The 23,725-nt window shown below is 43.5% G+C and overlaps 1 protein-coding gene across 2 annotated transcripts in view; it reads left to right on the top strand.

Annotated features, from left to right (window-relative positions):
• DNAH5 (dynein axonemal heavy chain 5) overlaps positions 1 to 23,725 on the top strand; it is a 144,882-nt gene that overhangs the window by 50,586 nt on the left and 70,571 nt on the right. For both annotated transcript variants that reach the window (XM_088675088.1, XM_060278039.2), the window contains exons 32-45: positions 122 to 278; positions 792 to 1,004; positions 1,654 to 1,878; positions 2,646 to 2,818; positions 5,063 to 5,241; positions 6,171 to 6,358; positions 7,487 to 7,681; positions 9,917 to 10,051; positions 12,117 to 12,224; positions 14,613 to 14,766; positions 17,512 to 17,658; positions 19,749 to 19,990; positions 21,089 to 21,265; positions 22,671 to 22,875. In XM_088675088.1, the coding sequence (XP_088531214.1) occupies positions 122 to 278; positions 792 to 1,004; positions 1,654 to 1,878; positions 2,646 to 2,818; positions 5,063 to 5,241; positions 6,171 to 6,358; positions 7,487 to 7,681; positions 9,917 to 10,051; positions 12,117 to 12,224; positions 14,613 to 14,766; positions 17,512 to 17,658; positions 19,749 to 19,990; positions 21,089 to 21,265; positions 22,671 to 22,875 (2,498 nt within the window). The remainder of the gene's footprint in view (positions 1 to 121; positions 279 to 791; positions 1,005 to 1,653; positions 1,879 to 2,645; positions 2,819 to 5,062; positions 5,242 to 6,170; positions 6,359 to 7,486; positions 7,682 to 9,916; positions 10,052 to 12,116; positions 12,225 to 14,612; positions 14,767 to 17,511; positions 17,659 to 19,748; positions 19,991 to 21,088; positions 21,266 to 22,670; positions 22,876 to 23,725) is intronic.

Here is a 23,725-nt window from a genome sequence, read left to right as displayed (position 1 = left end):
GCAGTCTATAATGGGTAAGGAGAAGATTTGGGTCCCTGAGAAGCTATGATGAAGTTTCGGCAGGCAAGAGCTGTGTTACACCACTCACCACCGTGCTCATTCTGTTTTTGTTCAAATTCAGGTACCTGGAGAAAAAGCGGCTTTCATTTCCCCGTTTCTTCTTTGTGTCAGACCCTGCCCTGCTGGAAATCCTGGGCCAGGCTTCGGATTCTCACACAATACAGGCCCACTTGCTCAATGTCTTTGATAACATCAAGTCTGTGAAATTTCATGAAAAGGTTTGCATAACTGGTAACATAATTCTTAGAAAGGGAGCAGTGGTTATCTGAAGTCCTAGTTACCTGCCAGTCCTTTATATACCTTGCCCTAACCTCAGAGGACCAGAAATACAGGAAGCCATCTTGGAGCCTAATGAAACCACTCACCTGGCTGCTCAGGTCTCACCTGTGTTCACGCTCCTCTGTTAAGCTTAGGGTAGAAAAAGGAGATTGGCTTTTTCAGGTTATGCACAGCACAAAACAGTGCTGTCTGCTCCAGCCAATCGGAAGCCACACCGGATGTTCGGCTTCCGAAAATCATTCGAAACTGGAACACTCACTTCCAGGTTTCGATCGTTCGGAGGCCGATTTGTTTGGGAGCCAAGACATTTGAAATCCAAGGCACAAATGTATTTATTATTATTATTATTATTATTATTATTATTATTATTATTAGTCCAACAACATCAGGAAGGGTATGTTGGCTATCCCTGGTTCCATGCAACTTTGTCACACAAGATGTATAATTTCTAGGTGTATGATCGGATCCTTTCAATTTCCTCTCGGGAAGGTGAGACAATTGAGCTGGAAAAGCCCGTCATGGCAGAAGGTAATGTGGAGGTTTGGCTCAATTCCCTCTTAAAGGAATCCCAGGGCTCTTTACATCTCGTGATTCGGCAGGCAGCTGCAAGCATCCAGGAACCGGACTTCCAACTAATTGACTTTCTTTCTTCCTATCCCGCCCAGGCAAGTTTCTTACCCCCTCCACCAACAAAAAACAGTTATGGGATTATGGTTCCAATTTTTCCAAGGATTACGCTTGATATAAAGAGCCTATTGCTGTGTATGTGAATGGAAGCTGTCTCTGACTTGCCAGAAAGTCAGAGACTTTCTCAAAACATAAAGGCAGAAAAGGGATCACGGGTTGGGCCACCTTCTTGCAAGCTGACGGCAGGTGGTCTTTCTGGGGCGGTAGCTTGCTCCTTTGCTGCCCCTCGCACTCTTGCCTTTTCAGAAGCTTTTGTAGTGGTGGAGTCTGTTTGAAGTCCTCAAAGAGAAGCCCTCCCCAAGCCCACCAGGGAAGAGCTTCAGAAAGCACTTCTCCACAAGAACAAGTGCTTTCTGGAGCCCTCATTCTGCCTGGTGGCAAAGTCAGGTGGCAGAATGCTGTACCACTGCTAAATTCTCCTTTACCTGGGTTGCTTCTGCAGCGGTGGCGAGAAGGGCAGGACAATTGCGTGAGCCCTGCATTTTCAATTTCCACTACCCGAGGCAGCTGCCTCACCCTGTGTCATGTGTGGGCCGGCTCTGTCGATCAGCAGAAATGGCTTTTTGAAGAACCTGACTTGAACTCTGCATAACTTTCCTAAAATATAAATAAATCCCCCCCCCCTAGGTTGGGCTGTTGGGAATTCAAATGATCTGGACCAGAGATGCTGAAGAAGCTTTGACCAACGCAAAGTACGACAAGAAAATAATGCCAAAAACGAACCAGTTTTTCCTGGACCTCTTGAATACTCTGATAGACATGACGACAAAGGACCTGAGCCCCATAGAACGCATCAAATATGAGACACTGATCACAATTCATGTGCACCAACGGGATATATTTGATGATCTGGTAAAATTATTTTTTATGCCTGGGGGGGGGGAGTAGAAGTATGCTCAATAGGGAATGCACATTAAATACATTCAGTAAATATAATCCACTAGGGCAAAAAAATATATTTTCGGTGCTGTCCTAGCAGACAAGTTGTGAACGTGTTTTCACCACTGCTTTAGCTTATGGTTCATATGTAAGGCTTTGCAGTCTTGTCTTATCAGGGATGCGGGTGGCGCTGTGGTCTAAACCACAGAGCCTACGGCTTGCTGATCAGAAGGTCGGCGGTTCGAATCCCCGCGACGGAGTGAGCTCCTGTTGTTCAGTCCCAGCTCCTGCCCACCTAGCAGTTCAAAAGCACATCAAAGTGCAAGTAGATAAATAGGTACCACTCTGGGAAAGTAAATGGCATATCCGTGCACTGCTCTGGTTCGCCAGAAGCAGCTTAGTCATGCTGGCCATATGACCCAGAAGCTGTAACGCCGGCTCCCTTGGCCTATAGAGCGAGATGAGTGCCACAACCCCAGAGTCGTCCACAACTGGACCTAACGGTCAGGGGTACTTTTGCCATTACCCTATTATCAGATCTGCCTCTTGTTGTGCTCAGTTGCCACTGTCCGTGCAACCTTGCTCTCAGTGAGATGTTATCATCCCAAGGCTTTTTCTACAGTCAGCATTCAACTAGTTTCCCTCTCCTTAATATACACTCGAGTCAGTTGCCAGATTCCTTCTCAGAAACTCTGTTTATAAAGCCCTTCATCTATGGCAACATGGTCTCTTGTTCCTAGTGCCGTATGCATATCAAGAATCCCACAGACTTTGAGTGGCTGAAGCAATGCAGATTTTATTTCAATGAGGATGCGGACAAGATGATGATTAACATCACGGATGTGGCCTTCACGTATCAGAATGAATTTCTGGGCTGCACAGACAGGCTTGTCATCACCCCTCTCACAGACAGGTGAGAGATACTTCTGTCCTTCCACCTACTTGAAGGATTAGATGCTCTGTATGCCAATGTCATTCTCCAGCATATTATTTCGGAGCCTCATTCAGTCTTACTTTCGTGGAGCATTAACTGTGAGGGTTTGTGCAAGGTTTTGAAATCAAGACAGAGAAGAGATTTTTCCTTATAATTCATGACATTTTTATATATCAAAAAAAAGAAGTACCGGTACATTCATCTTCATCTTCAATGAAAGATAAAGAGGCCTTGTTTCACTCTGGAATGGCAATATATGGTGGTTGTCTTTAGCATATTTCTAGGAAGGAGAGGGGTTTGGACTCCAGATTCCAAGTGTCCAATTGCAGGATCCATTTCAGATTGAAACTCAGACCATCTAGCATTTACCATAATGCACAATACAACAGGGACCAATGAACCAAAGCCACTACAGACTCTGGGTCATGTTTCTGAAGCCCAGTGGGTATCGTGGGAATTAGTATGGCTATTCTGGATTAAAACCAGAAGAGATTTGGGTGTGGTTGCTAATTACTATGTGTTTTCTTAGTGCTTGACTACAGTAATTTAAAAATGAAAACTTGTTGCTGACACATTTATGTTATCTTTAAATTTATTAAATGTGCATTCGGTCTTCTCACCCAAGATAGCTAATAGTAAAATATAAAGTAAAAAATCAAGACATCAACAGGTTAGTAGAACATCAATAGTATTAATACTATGCCTTTATTATGTGAAGCCAGCGTTTTCTGTACTCATTGCTATTTACACTAGAATAAATGTTTTAAAAACCCAGTAAGAGGGGGCACAATCTAACTCCCCTCCCTGCCTGCATGTTAGCTTTTGGATTTCTCAGATATTATACCTTGTAATTCCTCAGTATTCTGGCTTTTTATTGCATGTAGCTGAGTCGCATGTATCTGAAGCCTGGCAACCACAGCCAGTCAAATCAAACATTGCTTGAGGACCCCAGTGGCTCAGGTGGGCCTTTCATCAGCCTGACTTGACTATTCTGTCCCTGTTAGGGCTGGCCTACCTATCAGGTGAGGCAGCTGTCTCGGGTGGCAAGGTCCACAGGGGCAGCAGATCTCAATGTTGATCTTCGTTCCCCATCACCACTTGTTCCTGATGTCAATCTTCCCGGACTCACTTCTTTACTGGCAGGCAGGGGCGTAGGAAGGGGGGGGAGGTGGGGGGTGTTCCGTCCCGGGTGTCATCTGTGAGGGGGTGACAAAAAGGCATATTGCGGGAAGCTCGTGCACCCCCCCGGGTGCACAGCATGGCCACTGCTCTGGGCACCCATGCAGCTAACTGGACAAGGGTTGCGCTGGTCGGTTGAGAAGGCGGTGGGTTTTTGGGGGAGGAGTCTTTGGGGGTCGCCACAAATCACGCTCCTTGGCTGTTGGATGAACAGATGGTCCCCAACTCCTGCCTTGGGACTGAGGAGAGGGGAGGAGTTTTCCCTCTGGAATCCTTTCTGCTCAGCCTGGCAGGGTTGAGCTTCCTATAGGGACAGAGCCATAGCAAAGAGAGACAACAGATCTCTCTGTGAGGGGGCAAAAAAAGGCTCTTGATTCCCGAACTTATTTTGCATCCAGAGGCGCTCTCTCTCCAGGACGCAGTGAGTGGATCTGGGCTGGATTAGATGTGGGTGAGAAAGAAAGATGAAGGAAGAGGAGGAGTTTTGTTTTGCTGTGGAAACAGAGGGTGCCAGGATGGAGTAAGGCAGCGAGAAGGGACTTGAGTAGGTGGGCAAGGAAATGGGAGAGCGGGGGCCTCAGCCCTTGTGCTCCCAGCGACTCCATTCCACCAGAGACAGGGCACTTTTTCTGGCGCTGGGCAGGGTCTCCAAAGAGACCACGTGCAACCCAGAAAGCAGGGTGCCTTTAGGGCGATGTTGCCTCTCTGCCTTTCAGGAGGTGAAATGTCTTGGGCTGGCCCCACTTCTCCCCTTTGGGCCTGCAGATGGCTATCCTAGCGTTGGGCAGGCAGTGGTGCCACTTTTAAATGGGAGCCAAGCTCAGTTTGCATTTGCAGTTGCTACCCATCATTTTAATTCACCCAAAATGCAATGTCCCAGGCCATAGATCAATGAAACACAGTGGTTTGTGTTGATGGGGTGTGTGTGTGTGCATGCTGAGGGCCCCTTGCAATCCAGCACCAGCCCTGCTTTTAAGACCTCCAACTGGGCACAATAAGCACAAATGGCAAAGGGATATTTCTATTGCGCTCCTTTTCTTGCAGGTGTTACATCACGTTGGCGCAAGCCTTAGGTATGAGCATGGGGGGAGCGCCAGCAGGTCCCGCAGGAACTGGCAAAACAGAAACAACGAAAGACATGGGGAGATGCCTTGGGAAATACGTTGTGGTCTTCAATTGCTCTGATCAGATGGATTTTCGAGGACTGGGAAGAATCTTTAAAGGTCAGGATGACGTTCACATTCAAGTTAGGACATACCATGTGCATGTTATATTTGCTCTTGTGTGTGGAAATGTGTGATGTGGAAGAACAGACATTTTCAAAGGTACGATTTACCATGCGCTTAAAATTTCTATCACCACGGCCTTCTCAATTCCTGTTGCATGGCGTTTCTTCATCTCACAGAACTTCTGTTACCAAATCATTTGTATGTAGGGTTATTGATATTTGCATGAGTAGAATCCTATTTGTACAAGGCAATATAATACTGGCCGCTGAGACCATATAACACCGGTCCTGAAAGACCTACATTGGCTCCCAGTACGTTTCCGGGCACAATTCAAAGTGTTGGTGCTGACCTTTAAAGCCCTAAACGGCCTCGGTCCAGTATACCTGAAGGAGCGTCTCCACCCCAATCATCCAACCCGGACACTGAGATCCAGCACCGAGGGCCTTCTGGCGGTTCTCTCACTGCGAGAAGTGAGGTTACAGGGAACCAGGCAGAGGGCCTTCTTGGTAGTGGCACCCGCCCTGTGGAACACCCTCCCATCAGATGTCAAGGAAATAAACAACTATCTGACTTTTAGAAGACATCTGAAGGCAGCCCTTTTTAGGGAAGTTTTTAATGTTTGATGTTTTATTGTGTTTTTAATATTCTGTTGGGAGCCACCCAGAGTGGCTGGTGAAACCCAGCCAGATGGGTGGGGTATTATTATTATTATTATTAATAATAATAATAAAATAATTGCTACTAAATATTATTATATTATCTGAAGTTTGTTCCATTCTTGACTATGCATTCATTAGAACTCGCTTCAAGTTTTTAAAATTATTATTATTATTTGAAAGCATTCAAGGTGTCCTTTATATCTAAATCATGTAAAATGACCACAACACTGGCTGCTTTAGCATAAGGCTTTGCTTTGATTTCAGGTCTTGCTCAGTCTGGATCCTGGGGTTGCTTTGACGAGTTTAACCGCATTGACTTACCGGTGTTGTCCGTCGCCGCACAGCAAATTGCAATTGTTCTGACATGCAAGAAGGAGCGCAAGAAGAGCTTCATTTTTACAGATGGCGATAGCGTGGAAATGAATCCCGAATTTGGACTCTTTTTGACAATGGTAAGCACTCTGAAGATTTTGATAAGTGATAGTTGTCAGTTCAGAGAAACTGCAGAATTTGCAGTCTCTGCGGTTAGCTCATGAAATATGTGTCAGAGTTGAACTTTGCTCAGAAGTTACATCCCCGACCAAGGAGCCCTTCCGTTATACCGTGGATGAATGAGGGCTCACTGACCTATTGGTGAGAGGAAGATACAGTCGTACCTTGGAAGTTGAACGGAATCCGTTCCGGAAGTCCGTTTTTGACTTCCAAAGCGTTCAGAATCCAAAGTGCAGCTTCCAAAGAATGTTTGCAAACTGGACTACTCACTTCCGGGTTTGCTGTGTTTGGGGACCAAAACGTCTGAGTGCCAAGGCATTTGGGATCCAAGGTACGACTGTATTGTGTATTTCCTTAGTTGTGCTGTACTGCTCATTCACTCAGTTTTTCAGTGCAAGTGATACAAATGCTGTCAAGGAAGTGCTTTGGTGAACCAGCAGTAGGGAATCTCTGGCCCACATTTTTTGAATTAGGCTCAGCCAGGGAGGCCATTTTCCGAAAACACCTCCACCTGTCTCATACCTGATATTACATAAGACATGCCTGGGATCATCTAAGGAACTTCCTAGGTGGAACCTAGAAACATATAAAAAACGCTGAAAATGCTTAGTTTACACACACACACACACACACACACACACACACACACACACACACACACAGTGGTACCTCTACTTACGAATTTAATGCGTTCCGAATGCACATTCATAAGTCGAAAAAATTGTAAGTCGAATCCCATAGGAATGCATTGGGAGAAAAAATTCATAAGTCGAAGCAAGCCTATCTAAAAATTCGTAAGTAGAAAAAATCCTATCTAAACCGCATCCAAGATGGCGGACGGAGCTCCGTTCGCAAGTAGAAACATTCGTAAGTAGAGTTATTTGTAAGTAGAGGTACCACTGTATATATTGAATTTGCCATAAGCTCACCATCACCCTCTAGTGTCACATTTGTATAATGCACCTAAAACACACTTAAAACGCACCGAGTCCATGGTGCAACCAATGGGGCTTGCTCTCAGGTTGAGGACGATGTGAATAGTCGTCATAGTAGTGGTCTGATTAATAACTAATGGTCTGATAAACCAGAACCCAGGGTATGCGGGCCGCCAAGAGCTGCCTGAAAACCTGAAGATCAACTTCCGTTCGGTGGCAATGATGGTTCCGGACCGGCAGATCATCATCCGTGTCAAGCTAGCTAGCTGCGGCTTCATTGATAACATTGTGCTTGCGAGGAAGTTCTTTACCCTGTACAAGCTCTGCGAGGAACAATTATCTAAGCAGGTAGGAGTAGTCATGTGCTATGGAAAGCTTCATTCTACCAATAAATCTGAAGGACCAGTAGCCTTTCTAAATGTTGTGGTCTGCGACGTAGATGACGCCATTGGTTGGCTGGCTGATTTTTTTCTTTTCGTTTTTAATATTAGGGCAATAAATAAATAAATAAATAAATAAATAAATAAATAAATACTTAACATAATTCATTGCATTTTTGCAAAAAAAACCCCCAATATATATATATTTTACATTGTCAGATTTGATCAAATTGAACAGGATAGGATTACTTGAGGATATTGAGGATGGGAGAGCAGATACCAAGAAATAGAAGCTGCCTCTGGATATGAATCACGGGACAGATAGATAGTAATCAAATAACAGCCAGTACTGCATAAGAACATAGGAGATAGTCTGCTGTTTAATGTTGGTAGTGCTATAGGACATCCATGAGATGTTTCCTTTTGGGTTATCTTGATGTTCAAGGAATAGCATATCAATGATTTTTTTTTTCTTTCTGAAAATGAACCGATGTTGTGGCAGGAAGGGATTTTAAATAGATAGAGATGTTGAGAGATGTGATCCTTTGAGGGTTTAAAAAAATATTTTTGTGTGTGTGCAACGGTGTACCAGTATAAAAAAGAAGGTGAAAGACCCTGTTTTGTGGAAGATATTTATTCTTAAAAAAAGTTTTGTTGCACAAAAGAGTTGAATATGTTTCCCACCTTCTGCAGGAATGTTCTTTTAATAAAAGGTGGGTTGAAAAAAACCCACAGTGCTGCACCATGCCTCTAAGGGGGGGGGGAAGGCACAATAATAAAATATGAAAACTCAAAAAGGAGAAAGAACCCTCACCCAACCAAAATGCTTTACTTACCTTAAAAAAAAATAAATACTTGCTTTTGAATTCATGCTCACTGGGCAACCCTAAGCCAGCCACTGTCTGTCAGCTTAATGCTTAATGAATTTCAGAAATAGACTGGAAAGAGAAGTTGCTGAATTGCAACTTGTCACCAAGCTCAAAACCATGGAGGGACCTGGTTGGAACAGAGACATAGGATTCTTATCTCATTATACATGATAAAGCGATCTTCAGCCATCCCAACCCTTGCTTTTTCATGCAAGACCATTTGCAGTCATTCACAGTTGTCAACAGCTATCAGTCAGTCAATCACCCATTTCCACCACCCTTCTGAGTGATACCCATAGCTGCCAAGTTATCCCTTTTTTAAAGGGATTTTCCCTTATGCTGAATAGGCTTCCTCTCGAGAAAGGGGAAAACTTGGCAGCTATGGTGATACCCCCCACCCTTTCACTACATAACCGCCTGGGGACTTCTGCTTCAGTGTATCTAAAGAAGTGTGCATGCACACGAAAGCTCATACCAAAATAAAAACTTAGTTGGTCTTTAAGGTGCTGCTGGAAGGATTTTTTTTATTATGTTTCGACTACGTCAGACCAACACGGCTACCTACCTGTAACTAGCTTAATGCTTGTTTGTGAATGTAGAATGGCTTGTTCTCCTTGGATACTTGTGTAATACATGGTAATATCAGGGCAAGAAGTGTTCTTGAGGGATACAAAAATCTCCCTGGAAAAACTTCCTAATATGAGGTGTATTTCTTGCCTCTTTCCTGCCCTGCTGCCATTGGCACCATTTTTTTACAGCCAATTTTTCTTCCTCTGTTTGATCTTACCCAATTTGTGATGAATGTGAAGATGTCATGCATGGCATTATGCAGTCGTTCAGATTTGGCTATTTGGCTATGTCATGACGATGTAACAAAGGACAAATGAAGCCAGTTGCTCAATGTTTAAAAAGGAAATAGAGGGTCCTCATCCTCAGTGGGAATCAATTCCACTTCATGATAGACTGAAGTGTCATGACAGCAGTTATGGTGTGGTGTTAAATCATCTCCTTCATCTTTCTTTTTGGTGGAGATATCTGAAACGAGGATTGCATGTCCAGAAGCAGACCTTAGAACAAAGCTGTCGTATACTATTTGCAAATTTCTGTCACAGATTATAGAGCAGGCATCCCCAAACTGTGGCCCTCCAGATGTTTTGGCCTACAACTCCCATGATCTCTAGCTAGCAGGACCAGTGGTCAGGGAAGATGGGAATTGTAGTCCAAAACATCTGGAGGGCCGAAGTTTGGGGATGCCTGTTATAGAGCGATCTGTCATTGGTGCAAAGGTGTGCCAGATTTGCTTGCCTCTCAAAAAACTTTTGACCTGTTCTCAGGTACATTATGACTTTGGACTGAGGAATATATTGTCAGTGTTGCGGACCTTGGGAGCTGCCAAAAGGTCCAACCCGGATGACACGGAATCCACAATTGTCATGCGTGTGTTGAGAGACATGAATCTTTCTAAACTGGTAAGCTTGCCGTAGATGTGCCTGTGCACTAAACATGTTTTGGAGGCTCTTCATCAGGTGACCCAATCCTCAAAGATGAATTCCTTAAAATCATAGAATCATAGAGTTGGAAGGGATCCCGTGTGCCATCTAGTCAAATCTCCTGCAATGCAGGAATCCCAACACATGGCTCCCATCCAATTTGAAACCATACTGGGCCCTGCTTAGCTTTGCAAATGTGCTACCAGATACATTGCAGTACCACTAGTAGAGCAAGACTTCCGGAACGGATTAGGTTTGTAAACCAAGGTACCACTGTATTTAAAACCAGCTAGAAATGAGAGAGTGGGAAGTTGGAAACATGGGCCAGGGCTGTGGGCATGGTCCCCTCTCACCTTCCTCAGACAAACAGAAGCCCAAAGCCCTCGAAATGGACCCCCAGTTGCTGGTGATGGCAGCAAAGGAATAAGGGATCTTTGTGGACTCATTCAAGGTTATGGAACTGGAAGGAGAGGAGAGCTCCCTTAAAAATGCTAGGAAATACTGTTGTACCCTGGGCTGTGGTGGGAACATAAAGGAGAGAAGTCCTTTAGCACTGGGGATTACAGAGGAAATAAAGCTCAAGTTGTTTGCCTGCTTGACACAATGTGCCCTCTCATGAGTCGCTGGAAAGGACTTTGAAGTGCTTCTCTTCCCAGAAACCAAGGAGCGGCTTTCTTTGTTATGAAATGCTGTTTCCAGGGAAGCTGGTCTATTGCCCACTCAGTGTCCTCCTGATGCCAGGTGAAGGTCTTCTGACTTCTGCAGGCCTTTCAAAATGATGGTTTGAGTTTTGAGGCTTTATTCCATTTCTGCGATTTTATTCAGGGTTCCCCTCCCCTCCCTTGGCCTTGCGGCTTTTGATAACATTGTTTTCAAGGCATATTTTATGTTTTATTGTTAATATGCTTATTTGTGCTAGTTGCCTTGGTATACGTAGCAATTCTGCAGGCGGCATAGCACGTGAGTGAATGAATACATTGTGCAAATTCAGTCTTTTGGTTTGTTGGAAGGCTGAATGGAGAAATAGGTTGGAATAATCAATGCAGCAAGCTTTTCTTAGGCGATTCCTTTGTCTTAATTTGTGCTTCCAAAATAACTTATGTAACAGCTGGCTACTTATCCTCTGATTTGCTTAAGCAGCTGTGAGTATTAAACCCATTGTTCTATTGATGAAGAAGCATTTTTCTATCTTTTCTAGACTACTATACCTTTCCCTTCCTCCTTCGCTGCCACCAAATGGCGGCTCCTGAAACCCAGTTTTTCCACCCATCCTTGTGTCCATGTTGGTGTTGACAATGAAATGAGTGAAAGCTGATAGAATATGTTTTGAGAAGGAGTGCAAAGTGCTGGTTGTAAGTGTTGCAGATATAAAATATGTATTTATAGCATTTGTACCCTGCTCTCCCTCCCCCTCCCCCCTCTCTCACACACAGAGTTCCAATCCTTAGGCTTGGAATCCTAAAGACAGCACAAAAGGAAAAAGGAACGAGGAGGGAAGAGGGGGGAATTCTGAAAGTTAAATAGCAGTTCTTATAATGACCAGCTGGAATGGAAACAGGGCAAAGGCAAGGAGGCACCCAATGGAACTGGTCTTGAGGCAGGGCTGATGAAATGAGACAGCCTGATGGAATGTCTGCTTCCAGGTGACAACCGAATTAGATGAGGCCTGATGCAGCAGACCTTTCAGTAATAGGGTTGCTGTATCACAAGCTTCCAGACCTCTTCATTTAATGCCTCTGGGTGCCGTCATTTTCAGATATTTCCCTTACCTTGCCTGCTTTATTTTTTCTTGCACTGTCCTTCCTCTTGCCTATCAATGTCCTCCCCTTTCCCCCCTCTCCAGGCTGCTTAGACTGGAAACTGTGTCTTATCTTTGCCAGCAATGCAGAGGAAATGTTAGGCATATTGGTGAGTTGACGCTCTCCTGTGCACTACAAAATAGTGGATTTGGCAACACATTATTGTTAAGGATCTTAATGAAGCTAAGCATTGCGTTACAGAAAGCAATACCTTTTCTGTTGACATTTCTGTGCTGTTTTGGCAGATCGATGAAGACGAGCCCTTATTTCTGAGCCTGATTGAAGACCTTTTCCCAAGTATTCAACTTGACAAGGCAGGCTATCCAGAGCTCGAAGCTGCTATTAGCAAACAGGTAATGATTACAAATGTTTACATACGGCTTCTTCAGCTGGACAAAAGACTTTGGCTCAATGAATGAATCCCTTGGGAGGGGAAAAACTTGCACTGACCATGAATTCCCAACACAAAAAAATTAGATTGAGTGGGTGCTTTGTTGAAAGCATGAATAAAAATCCCAGGAAGTGTTTTCTTCACTTTGGATTATAAATGAATATTCGAAATGGGCTATGTTTGAGGATATGCACACACAGATACAGTCTCTTTCTTCCTCTCCCCTAATCACACACACAGTCTCTCACACTTGTACACAACATCATGCTAGAAAAGGAGAAAGTAGCATGCTCTTGCCCCTAGGAATGTCAGAGAATTCTGATGGCAGTGGCAGCAGAAATGGCTGATGTTCGCTTATACATCCCAGGTCCAAAAAAAAAATGAGTATTTTTTGTTGCTGCTTTAAGTGCCCAAACAATACATAATTGGTTACACCCCTCTTCTATTTGCATTGTGTCTTCTTTGCACGGAAATGAACGGAGTGGAAGAATTTAATGACAATGTAATTATGTAATTGCTCACGTTGGGCCAGTTATTCGAATTTGCCACAGCAGACAGCGAGTCTAATAGCATAGCTCTGAATGCAAGGCAAGCTGTGGTGGAATGGAAAAGGTGTTGCATGGGAGAAAAGAAGGCGAATGGAAAAGGATGCCATCTTTCTTTTCTTTCTTTGGCGATCACTCGTAGCCGAGTAAGATTGTCTTCCATAAACACGATTTTAACAATGGGTCTGTAAGTGACTGTGGAGGCCAATTCTGGATCCACACGTCCTTCCACAGTGGGGATATAGGTTTCCGGGCAGGCGTTGATCACGGTGTGGATTTGCCAAGTGTGCCTTCCTCTTAGCGCATTTCTCCCTTGCGTCCTGAGATCGAGTTTCTTCAGAGCCCATGGCACCTTTGGTAAAGGCTGTTCTCCAACTGGAGCGCTCGCAGGCCAGTGTTTCCTAGTTGTCAGTGTTTATACTACATTTGTTAAGATTTGCCTTGAGACAGTCTTTAAACCTCTTTTGTTGACCACCAACATTACGCTTTCCATTTTTAAGTTCAGAATAGAGTAGTTGCTTTGGAAGATGATCATCAGGCTTCCACACAACATGACCAGTCCAACGAAGTTGATGTTGAAGAATCATTGCTTCAACACTGGTGAACACTTACATCCCGACTTGCACCTCATGCGCACCACATTTTTCTTTCCCCCTTGCTTAGCGAAGAGATTCAGGTGTTGCAAGATCATATTTTGTATCAGGGTCTGAAACTTCTAATTAACATTATTTAACTCCAAGCAGGCTTGCTAAGATGTACAGGACTGAATCAGATAAGTGCTGGAGATGCAAAGAGGTCGAAGGAATGTTCTTTCACACATGGTGGACTTGTAAAAGGCTAAAAGAGTATTGGGAAATAATCCATAATGAATTGAAAAAAATGTTTCAAAGTACTTCCCCCTTTTTGTTTGCGATAATTCAGACTGAAATTCCCAGGTGTCAGAAAAGGTTATTTATGTATGCCAATACAGCGGCCCACGTTTTGTTAGCTCAAAAATGGAAAATGAGTGAGGTCCCAACTAAAGAAGAATGGCAACTTAAGCTGATGGAATATGTGCAGCTAGCGGACCTAACATATAGAATAAGAGAACAAGAGGAACATACATTTAGAGACAATTGGAAAATGTTTATTGAATATATGGGGGGGAATTGTGTACACTTGAAAACGTTGGCAGCATTAAGATATATTCAACAATGTAAACAAGTTTTGATGGATGTAATATTGAATGGTTTAGTTTATGTAAAATATGCAGGGATTATGATATGAACCACAGAAAGAGAAGAAGGGAAGTCATTCATATTTTAAGGATGCTTGAATGAGTATTCTAAATTGTAAAACAGAAAATGTAATAAAAAATTATACAAAAAAGATAGAGAAACTTATAATTAAGGCTGCTATCATGTCCTTGAATTTCACCAATTGAGGTTTTCTTGGTTTGGCAGAAGGCCCTACCTGCTGGGCCAGCAAAACAGGAGATGCATCTCTGCCATGGCAGATTTGCCAGTGGAACTGGCTGGATATGCTGGTGGAACCCTCTGCTGGCGTAGATAAATCCCACCAGTGAGGATAAACTGGCAGAATGGCTAAAAAAAGAGAGCCGAGTCATGGACAGGATAGGGGCAGCAGAGGGGGAGACAAACGCTTCCACCAGATCCGCTACCAGACCCTAGTGATGGTGCAACATTTCAGCATCTCTGCATCTGGCGCAAAGAGTTTCCCTCTCATTGAATTCATTGGAAGTGTCTGTCAATGAGCTGCGTAGATGGGACAGTCAATCACGATATGATTCTTGGTGATCACGACAGGTTGAAGAGGCTGGCTTAATTAACCACCCCCCGTGGAGACTGAAAGTTATCCAGCTGTTTGAGACGCAAAGGGTGAGGCATGGCATGATGGCTCTGGGTCCCAGTGGTGCCGGGAAAACAACATGCATCCACACACTGATGAAATCGATGACAGGTATGCCAAACACGCTTGATCAGTAAAAACGATGCCTTTTTAAAGGATGTAACTGGTGGTAACATTGGGTTAGCCTGAAGAGGTACATGTTGGACCCCAGTGTTCAAAGGACCCAGTCTTACTCAACTAAAATGTATTGCATCTTGAGGCCCCAAGCCAGCCCCCCCCCATGAAATAACTACACACGGACACAGAATTAAGGTTGGTGGGTAACATTAAGGCCACAACTTTATTGATTGCAAACTAAATGTGAGTGGTATTGGTATAGGCATTGGCTGAAGACTATAACGGACTACTGCCCCAGTTGAACAGAGTCCATGTAGGTAAACCCATCGAGGCAGCAACATTGGGGGTTTGCCCAACAGAAGCTTACCGCGAGGTTTCTGTGATCCTGGCATGGCCCTAGCCCATCAAGCGGACTTTGGACGAGATCCGGGACTCAGTGGCGTTGCAACGTGGGGGCGGTTGCACTCCCAGTGCCACATCTCCAGGGGTGACAAGACGGTGCCCCACCGCAGCGGCGCAAGCAGCGGTTTGGCGCCTCTGTTGCTCCAGGATCCTGGCACCATCCGCATGGTGTGGAGCGCCGCCACTGCCAAACCGCTACATAGCGCGCATGTGTGGCGTCACTACGTACGACATCGTACGTAGTGACGCCGCACATGCGCGCTACGTAGCGACGCCCCGCACTCCGGCACTGCCGGGACCTCCAGATTCCTTTAACGGAATACCTTTTGATCAAAGCCAATGCCTAACCCCCAAACCTAGAAAGTTGTGATGATTGCTAAGGGGGAAGGCAAAAAACCAAGTGACCAGTGCCAATTTGCCAAATGGATATAAAGACAGGCGACTTACACATAGTCCAAATCAAGGCCGAGTACCTACACTAAGGGTGGGAGGGTGGGTGTTCAATCAAGGGCCTAGGGCACTCTTGCACTGATGTTTATATAATTCCTTAACCCCCACCCCTTTCCTGATTGGCTGTGACCCGTGATGCCTATTTAGAGAAATGAAACTTAGACCTAGAAATGAAACCTACTTAGGGGTGTGTCCAGGGGCCCAGTCAGAAGAAGGACCGCCTTCTGAGGACGATCCCATTTTTAAACAGTGCGGAGACAGATTCTGAAGATGCTGAGTTTTATTTGTTTTGGGGAATTGTGATGACATGGTGGTGACAGATGGTGTCAGAAGAGAGTTACTATGGTAGCAGCAGAATCTAAAAGAAATGTTGTTACTAAGGATTTTATGGTAACCAGAGAGTGCCTGTGAAGGGTAGCAATGAATGGAAGATGGGAAGAAAGCTAAGGAACTTTTGTATTGTGGGATACCAGTATTTTTTCTTTAAAAATGCCAGATTTCAAATATAATAATTTTCCCATCGACGAACTACCGGTAAATAGTCAATGTTGGAGATTAAAGGTAAAGGGACCCCTGACCATTAGGTGACCGACTCTGGGGTTGCGGTGCTCATCTCACATTATTGGCCAAGGGAGCCAGTGTACAGCTTCCAGGTCATGTGGCCAACATGACAAAGCCGCTTCTGGTGAACCAGAGCAGCGCACAGAAATGCCGTTTACCTTCCTGCTTGGGGCTGTACCTATTTATCTACTTGCCCTTTGACATGCTTTCAAACTGCTAGGTTGGCAGGAGCTGGGACCAAGCAACGGGAGCTCACCCCGTTGCGGGGATTCGAACCGCCGACCTTCTGATCGGCAAGCCCTAGACTCTGTGGTTTAACCCACAGCGCCACCCACATCCCTTGTTGGACATTAGCACCTACCTAAATGTCTGGTTTTGGATAGGTTGGCTTGGCTAACTCTGAGATGAGTTGGTATGTTAAATTCAAAGGATGTTAATCTCGGAGAGAGGAAAGGATGGCAATGTACTGTTGATGCACAATTTCCTCCGGAGCCACCTCCGTGGATAGCTAGGGTTGCCAATAAAACAATGGGCACATGCCGATTACTGGGAAAGTTGTGTTTTCCCCTATGGAAGACTCCTCTCCCCAAAAGAAGTACTCCGAATCTGTGATGAGGCATGCAAGAGTTAAACTCTGGGGTGGAAAGCAGAAGGAAAGGGAAGAGACTTAGCTAGGCACATAGGCAAACCACTGCTTCACTATTCTCAATATTCTCTACACTGGCAGGCAGCAGTGCTCCTGGATTTCAGAAATCAGTATTAAGTACTATAGGCAATACACTTAAAAGCCTGAGCATATAAATGCAGGCTTCTAAGTTAACATACTGACTCAGGGTGTAAACCTAACTTTTGGAAGCCAGCATAATTTGTGCCGGCTTAAGCTAAAATGGCATAAAGTGTGCTAGATTTTCTGTTCAGGAGTGAGTCTCTGGCCACCTGCACCAGCCCAAGCCTGGCAGAGGGAAAACAAGCCTTTAAAATAGAGTTTAATGCACACTATTCTTTTTGCCAGTGTAAGTTTTGCCAGGTTACGTGATTGAGCTGAATGGAGTTAGGATCCAGTGTAATGCTATTCTCTGGTACCCGAAATAATCTTCTTCTTCTTCTTCTTCTTCTTCTTCTTCTTCTTCTTCTTCTTCTTCTTCTTCTTCTTCTTCTTCTTCTTCTTCTTCTCCTTCTCCTTCTCCTTCTCCTTCTCCTTCTCCTTCTCCTTCTCCTTCTCCTTCTCCTTCTCCTTCTCCTTCTCCTCCTTCTTCTCCTTCTTCTCCTTCTTCTCCTTCTTCTCCTTCCCCTTCCCCTTCCCCTTCCATTTTTAAACTTCTACAGACTGTGGGCAGCCTCATCGTGAAATGAGAATGAATCCTAAGGCCATCACTGCACCACAGATGTTTGGACGCCTCGATGTCGCAACCAATGACTGGACAGATGGGATTTTTTCCACTCTTTGGAGGAAAACTTTGAGAGCTAAGAAAGGTACTTAAAACCTCAGTGCTGAACTTTGATTAAATCAGGGACCAGGTAATCTGCAGCACTCTAGTTGCTGCTGAACTACAGTTCCTCTCTACCTTGGCTGTTGGGCCATTCTGGCTGCAGTTGATGGGAGCTGGAGTCCAATACACGTGGAGGGCCAAAGGTTCCCCACACTCCGCCCTAGGGGAAGACCATCAGCTACTCGTAAAAACATAAGAAGAATCTGCTGGATCTGGCCAATGGCTCCTGAAGCCCAGCATCCTGTTCTCACAGGGGCCACAGGGCCTGTGGGAAACCAGTGAGCAGGAACTGAGCACAGTTCTGCCAGCTGGTGTTCAGAAGCATAACTACCATGAATAGTACCCACTGGTAGCCTTCTCATGATTTGTCCAGTCCTCTTTTAAAGCCATTCAAGTTGGTGACCATCACTGCCTCCCATGGGAGAGAATTCCATTGTTGTTGTTGTTGTTGTTGTTGTTGTTGTTGTTGTTGTTGTTGTTGTTGTTGTTGTTGTTGTTTTGTACCCTGCCCATCTGACCAGGTTGCTCTGTGTGGAGGTACTTTATATGTTCTGAATCTTCCAAAATGCAGTTTCATTGGATGTCCACGGATTTCTAGTGTTATCAGAGAGGGAGGGAAAACTTCTCGGTATCTACTGGTACTTTCTCCATAATTTTATAAACTTCTATCAAGTCACCTCTGACTTGCCTTTTAAGTCCCCTATGCTGTTGGTTGCTGCGTTTATCTGATTGCTGTGATGTTATGAGCCACAACTATTGTCCTGAGTGCAATGCAGCGCTCTTTCCTCTTTTACTACTCTTTTTGAATAGCCTGCTGGTTTGAGGGTGAACAATTGCTGCTTGGATAGATTTCCAAGCTATCTAAAGCCTTTTGTGTAAGGTACCTGAAACTGTATATCTATCTAACTGCCGGGGGAAGTTTTGAAAGGAGCAGCTTGCACACTTGAATATTTGGCTGAGGAAAGAGAAACTTTAGACTCTCTGGGGGCCAAAGCAGATCTGAAGTTAAACGAGGGCATCTTTGCATATAACATGTAATTTTCTTAAAAATGCAGAAGGCAGCACCTGTTGGGTTTTTTGGGGGGTGGGGCTAACAATTAATGGGATCAGAGCAGGTGGGGTGGAGGAGTTATGGTCCTGAACATTGCTCCTGAAACTGGCATGGGCTTTTAAGGAGGGAATTCCTCTATGCCAGCAGAAGATGTGTAAGTGAAGATAACAACAACAACAACAACAACAACAACAACAACAACAACAATTTATTACGATCAAAGACCAGCTTGCAAAACACAATAGTTATAGATTATTCATAAAGATAAAATATACAATTAGAGTAGATTGCAGCAATAGCTCATGAGTTAAAATTGAGATATATGCATACATCCGTACGGCTGAGATTTGGCCTACCATAAAAATTGATCCTAAGGCACCCCAAAAGGGGACTTCAGCTTTTCCCTAGTAAGCTATTTTATTCCAGGGGATGATCGGTGCCTACAGTTCTGGGCACAGAATCTGGCTACCAGCCAGGTCGTCTTGTGATCTTTGCCTAAGAGGAGAGAATTAAGTTTAGACTTGTCTGGTAGATCGGGGAGCCTCTTCAGCAAAGGGTTGATGGTTTCTCTACGAATCTCAGCATAAAAAGGACATCTAAAAAATATATGTTCGGGGCTTCCTATTTCCCCTAATGGGCAGGTGCAAAGTCTCTGTGCGTACGGGACTCTTTCATAGGAGCCTTCCAGAACCGGTGAGGGGAAGGCTGAGCTTCTAGTGAGAGTGAAATCCCTTCTTGTATTTCTGGATGCAAGGAAATAGAGATATGTTGCTGGAGCAGCATTGGTTAAATTGGAGAAATTGCATCTTTTGTGTACTGTTATTTGGGTCCTGTACTTTAAGTGGATTTCAACTGGATCTTATGCCAATAATAAAGGTGCATTATTGTATATCTCCCTCTTAGTTATGGTTAACTTTATGCAAGGATGCCAAAACATTTCAGGTGATTAAGCACCCTTGTTGTATAACAAAACAATCTCATGACATGGAATGTTGCTGTTTTTTGTAACCTTTGGATTATAGGGGAACACATTTGGATAGTTCTTGATGGTCCCGTTGATGCAATTTGGATTGAGAACCTGAACTCGGTGCTTGACGATAACAAAACATTAACGCTTGCTAATGGAGATCGGATCCCTATGGCACCAAACTGTAAAATTGTCTTCGAGCCTCATAATATTGACAACGCTTCTCCTGCCACTGTGTCAAGGAATGGCATGGTGTTTATGAGCTCCTCGGTTCTCAACTGGAGCCCTATTCTTGAGGTATAAATGTTTACATGTGTCCTTGGGCCGCCTCCATCATCAACTCCTTAATTGCCTTCGGGCAGTTGAAACTGGAACTGCGGAATAATCTGCAACGTCTCCTGGATGTGCATTTAGCTGGCTAATATGGATGAGAGTTTGCCATCCTGAATATTGCCTTCAGCAGGTTCAGCAGCCCGATAAAAAAATTCTGCTTCCATATGCACTGATTCAAAGCTGGACAGGATCTTAAATGTAGCTTTCCCACATCTAAGTCCATCATTCTGTGGGATGGATATCAGATCAAGTGCATGTTTACAGCTGACTTAAACCAATTAAGTTACAAAATAAATGAATGCAGCAGTGTCAAAATATGCCTGCCTTTTTGGGAGCTTTTAGAAATCATACTGTTGATTTAATGTTGTCCTCACCTGCCTGTGTGTGCCTGCAATTATACAAATATGATAGGCCACAAAATCTTGTAATGTCATCTCATTCATGCAATTGGGTGTTGTCACCTTTATGTTATTCTCTTGCTAATTAGGCTGTTTTAAATGTGCATTTTATATTTGTCTTCGTTTAGCAAGGTTTTATTTTGAAATTTCTAAGATAATATTTCAGTTTCTTGTTAATTAATGTTGCTTCAAAAATATACTTCAAAGTATACATTACTTGACTTTAGTCAGTAAGGTTTCATTCTGGATTGTTTTATTTGAGGTTTAAATGTGGGTTGTAAACTGCTTTGATTTCCCCCTCCTTAAAAATATAAAGCGGTATACAAATGAAATGAATAACGGTAACAATAATCTGACTAACAGGCAAGGGAAAATGGCACCAGAGCCAAAAGACCATTTGCTTCTTGCACAATCTAAGTGTTTTCCAGGGGCTGAAATTGCTCATTTCCACCTAAAAATCCAAATGGATAGCTGTATACAATGTTCTGCTCAAAATAATCCTATTGAAATTAATAGATATGCTTAACTTTAGGCCAATCAATTTCAGTAGGTTTACTGAACTTGATTGGTGACAGGCCTGGATAATATTTGGAGCAGCTCTATAAGAGTGAGAATTTGGACATATTTTTAAAAGTTACTTGACTCTTCTTTCTTGGTTGCCCAGGGCTTTCTGAAGAAACGCCCTACACAGGAAGCTGACGTTTTGCGTCACCTGTACACAGTGTCTTTCCCAGACCTCTACCGGTATAGCATCCAGTCCTTAGAATACAAGATAGAGATGCTGGAAGCCTTTGTGATAATGCAGAGCATTAATATGCTGCAGGGCTTGATCCCGTACAAGGTAAGCCGTTCCAGACTTTTGAAAAACAATTTTTGGAAAAGACCCTTGTTCTAAGCAAGATTGAGGTTTTGTCTGTATCTGGGTGTGCAAAGTCAAATGAGCAAATACTTTAGGGCCCTTCATTTGAATACCAATATTCTAAATGAATACATTATATCAGACATAGCTACATAGCACACATTAAATATTATTAATCCCTCAATAAGAATACATAATGCCCTTTGAAGTGCTTTGTACAATACTAAATTCTCCTTCCTTAAATAGCAGCAAGGAAGTACACATACCGGCAAGCTTTTCTATTAGTATGAATCAACTTCTGCTGGAATAAATGCAACACTGAAGTGTCCGTGTCTATTCATATACCAACTTCTGATTCTATACATAATATTGAGGAAATACATGCCCCAACATTCGAAATATGCAATCCACTTTGCGCTAACGTGTTATTATCAAGAAATGAGCAACCATCTTTTCCTACTCATGCATCAATGGGTTTTTATACACAATATACTTGAGTCACAAGGGAAGCAGACCAAAGTCTGGTTATATACAAAGGCAGGCAAAAACAGGACCTTGGACAGCTCCAACCGTGCTCTGCTGGCTGAAAGCAGCTAGATAAATGGTTGTCTCTGTAGGGAGCTAGGCAGCCAACTGAAACCTTAAGCAGGCTGGCAAGACCTGCAGTGTGATGAGCTCCTCTTCTGTGCAGGAGGTGGCTGGGTTGTGAAAGGGTCCTTTCCTTATTTGACCTATGAGGCTAAAGAGATAGAAGGACTGCAGGAGATTCATCCTTTGAGTCAGAGGATGGTGATCTATCTGTGCCCTCTGGCTGTCCCTAAATAAGGTATTGTCAACACTCCTCAGGGAAGGTCCCAAGCCTATGACATAAAGTATAATGCTGTCATGTGAACACCACTAACAGCCGTTTTTAAATTCATATTGCATCTATTAATGGTTGGTTTATATCTTTCCCTTTAAAAAAGGGTCTCCAGTTTTTGATAAAATCTTCTATCCTTCCCCGCCTCTCTATCTCTTATAGGTAAATACTCTGTTAAGCTAACCTTTCCAGCTGGCTCCCACAATTTCATTAGCTAAGCTAAGGATTATTGTAATAGCCTGCAGTTTTATAATAGTATGTATTTAAAGTAGATGACTAAATGAGCAAATTAAGTTAATTCGGATTTGCAGAAAATATTAAAAAATAAATAGAAGGAACCGCAGAAAGAGGGGGAAGGCAGTCAAGTTTTGAAATGTTAAAGTGATTGTAAAATTATTGAAAAGTATAAAATTGAAAATCATAAATAAAATAATAATAATAATAAAATGTAATTAGCTAAGCTTTCATAGCAGGTGCACAATAATTTCATCATTTAGTCACTAAAACCAATGGTGCTTTGCTGTTCAGGAACAGGGTGGAGAAATAACAGCAGAGTACCTGGAAAGATTGTATATCTTCTCCTTGATGTGGAGTGTTGGGGCACTGCTGGAATTGGAAGACCGTTGCAAAATGGAGCACTGGCTTCGGAATCACGAAACCATAAAACTTGACCTCCCCAACATCCCGGAAGGAAGTGAAGACACTATGTTTGACTACTATGTTACCAATGATGGTTAGTGAACTCCTGAGAAGTTACTATGTGTGCCTCATTACTAGCTTAAAAAGGTTTAGTGTGAATAGGTTATGAAGCTTTTGGGTTATGAAGTTTGCTGGATGTAACATCCAGTGATCAGAGACCTCCAGCTGAAGATTATTCAGATTTGAAAAACCTGTGTTGTTTATACTTGGTCTTCTTCAATCTTCACCCTGTCAATTCTAAGACACTTTGTTGGGACAAGAAGGCAGTGGGTTGCTGTGGAAGTAATGCTAATCCATAATTTAGCTATATAAGGACGAACACTTCCACTTTGTTCCCTTCCCATGTTCAGCTTGCTGTGCTGTCCGAACCCAGAAAACTGCTACTGATTTTGAATATAGTTAGTAGAAACAGGCCAAACCATAGTTCATCAAGCTGTCTTGTTTCAACAAACCATAGTTAAGATTAATCACTGATTCAGATGACATGCTAAACTGAAGTTAATCTAAAATGGAGGTGGAAATTTCTGAAATCCATGTGGCTGCTCCGAAGGAAAGTGGAGGGGGAATTATGCAAGACTGATATTCTGTGTGTTTTGCCCTCATAATGCAAATCTATGTTTAGTGTTACATAAGAAATGGGCCAGTCATATGCTTTTGCCAAGTTGTGCCATGCCTTTTACTCTCATGGGTCATGAATGTCCACCACACCTAATGCGTCATGAATACCCACCACACCTAATGGCTTCATGACTTAGTTCTGTTTTAAATTGGACGCAATGGGGATTAGAAGTTTCAGTTGCATCCCTGCTTTTGTAGATTTCAGATCTGGAAAGATGCCCAAAATGTCTCTCAGACTAGTTCTCCCTGACTACCTTCTTATGGGC

The sequence above is a fragment of the Zootoca vivipara genome, chromosome 8, assembly GCF_965207765.1.
Source record: "Zootoca vivipara chromosome 8, rZooViv2.hap1.1, whole genome shotgun sequence".
In the NCBI taxonomy this organism is placed as follows: domain Eukaryota; kingdom Metazoa; phylum Chordata; class Lepidosauria; order Squamata; family Lacertidae; genus Zootoca; species Zootoca vivipara.
Note: the sequence above shows the minus strand (reverse complement) of the source record. Positions and strands in the feature narration are given on the sequence as shown.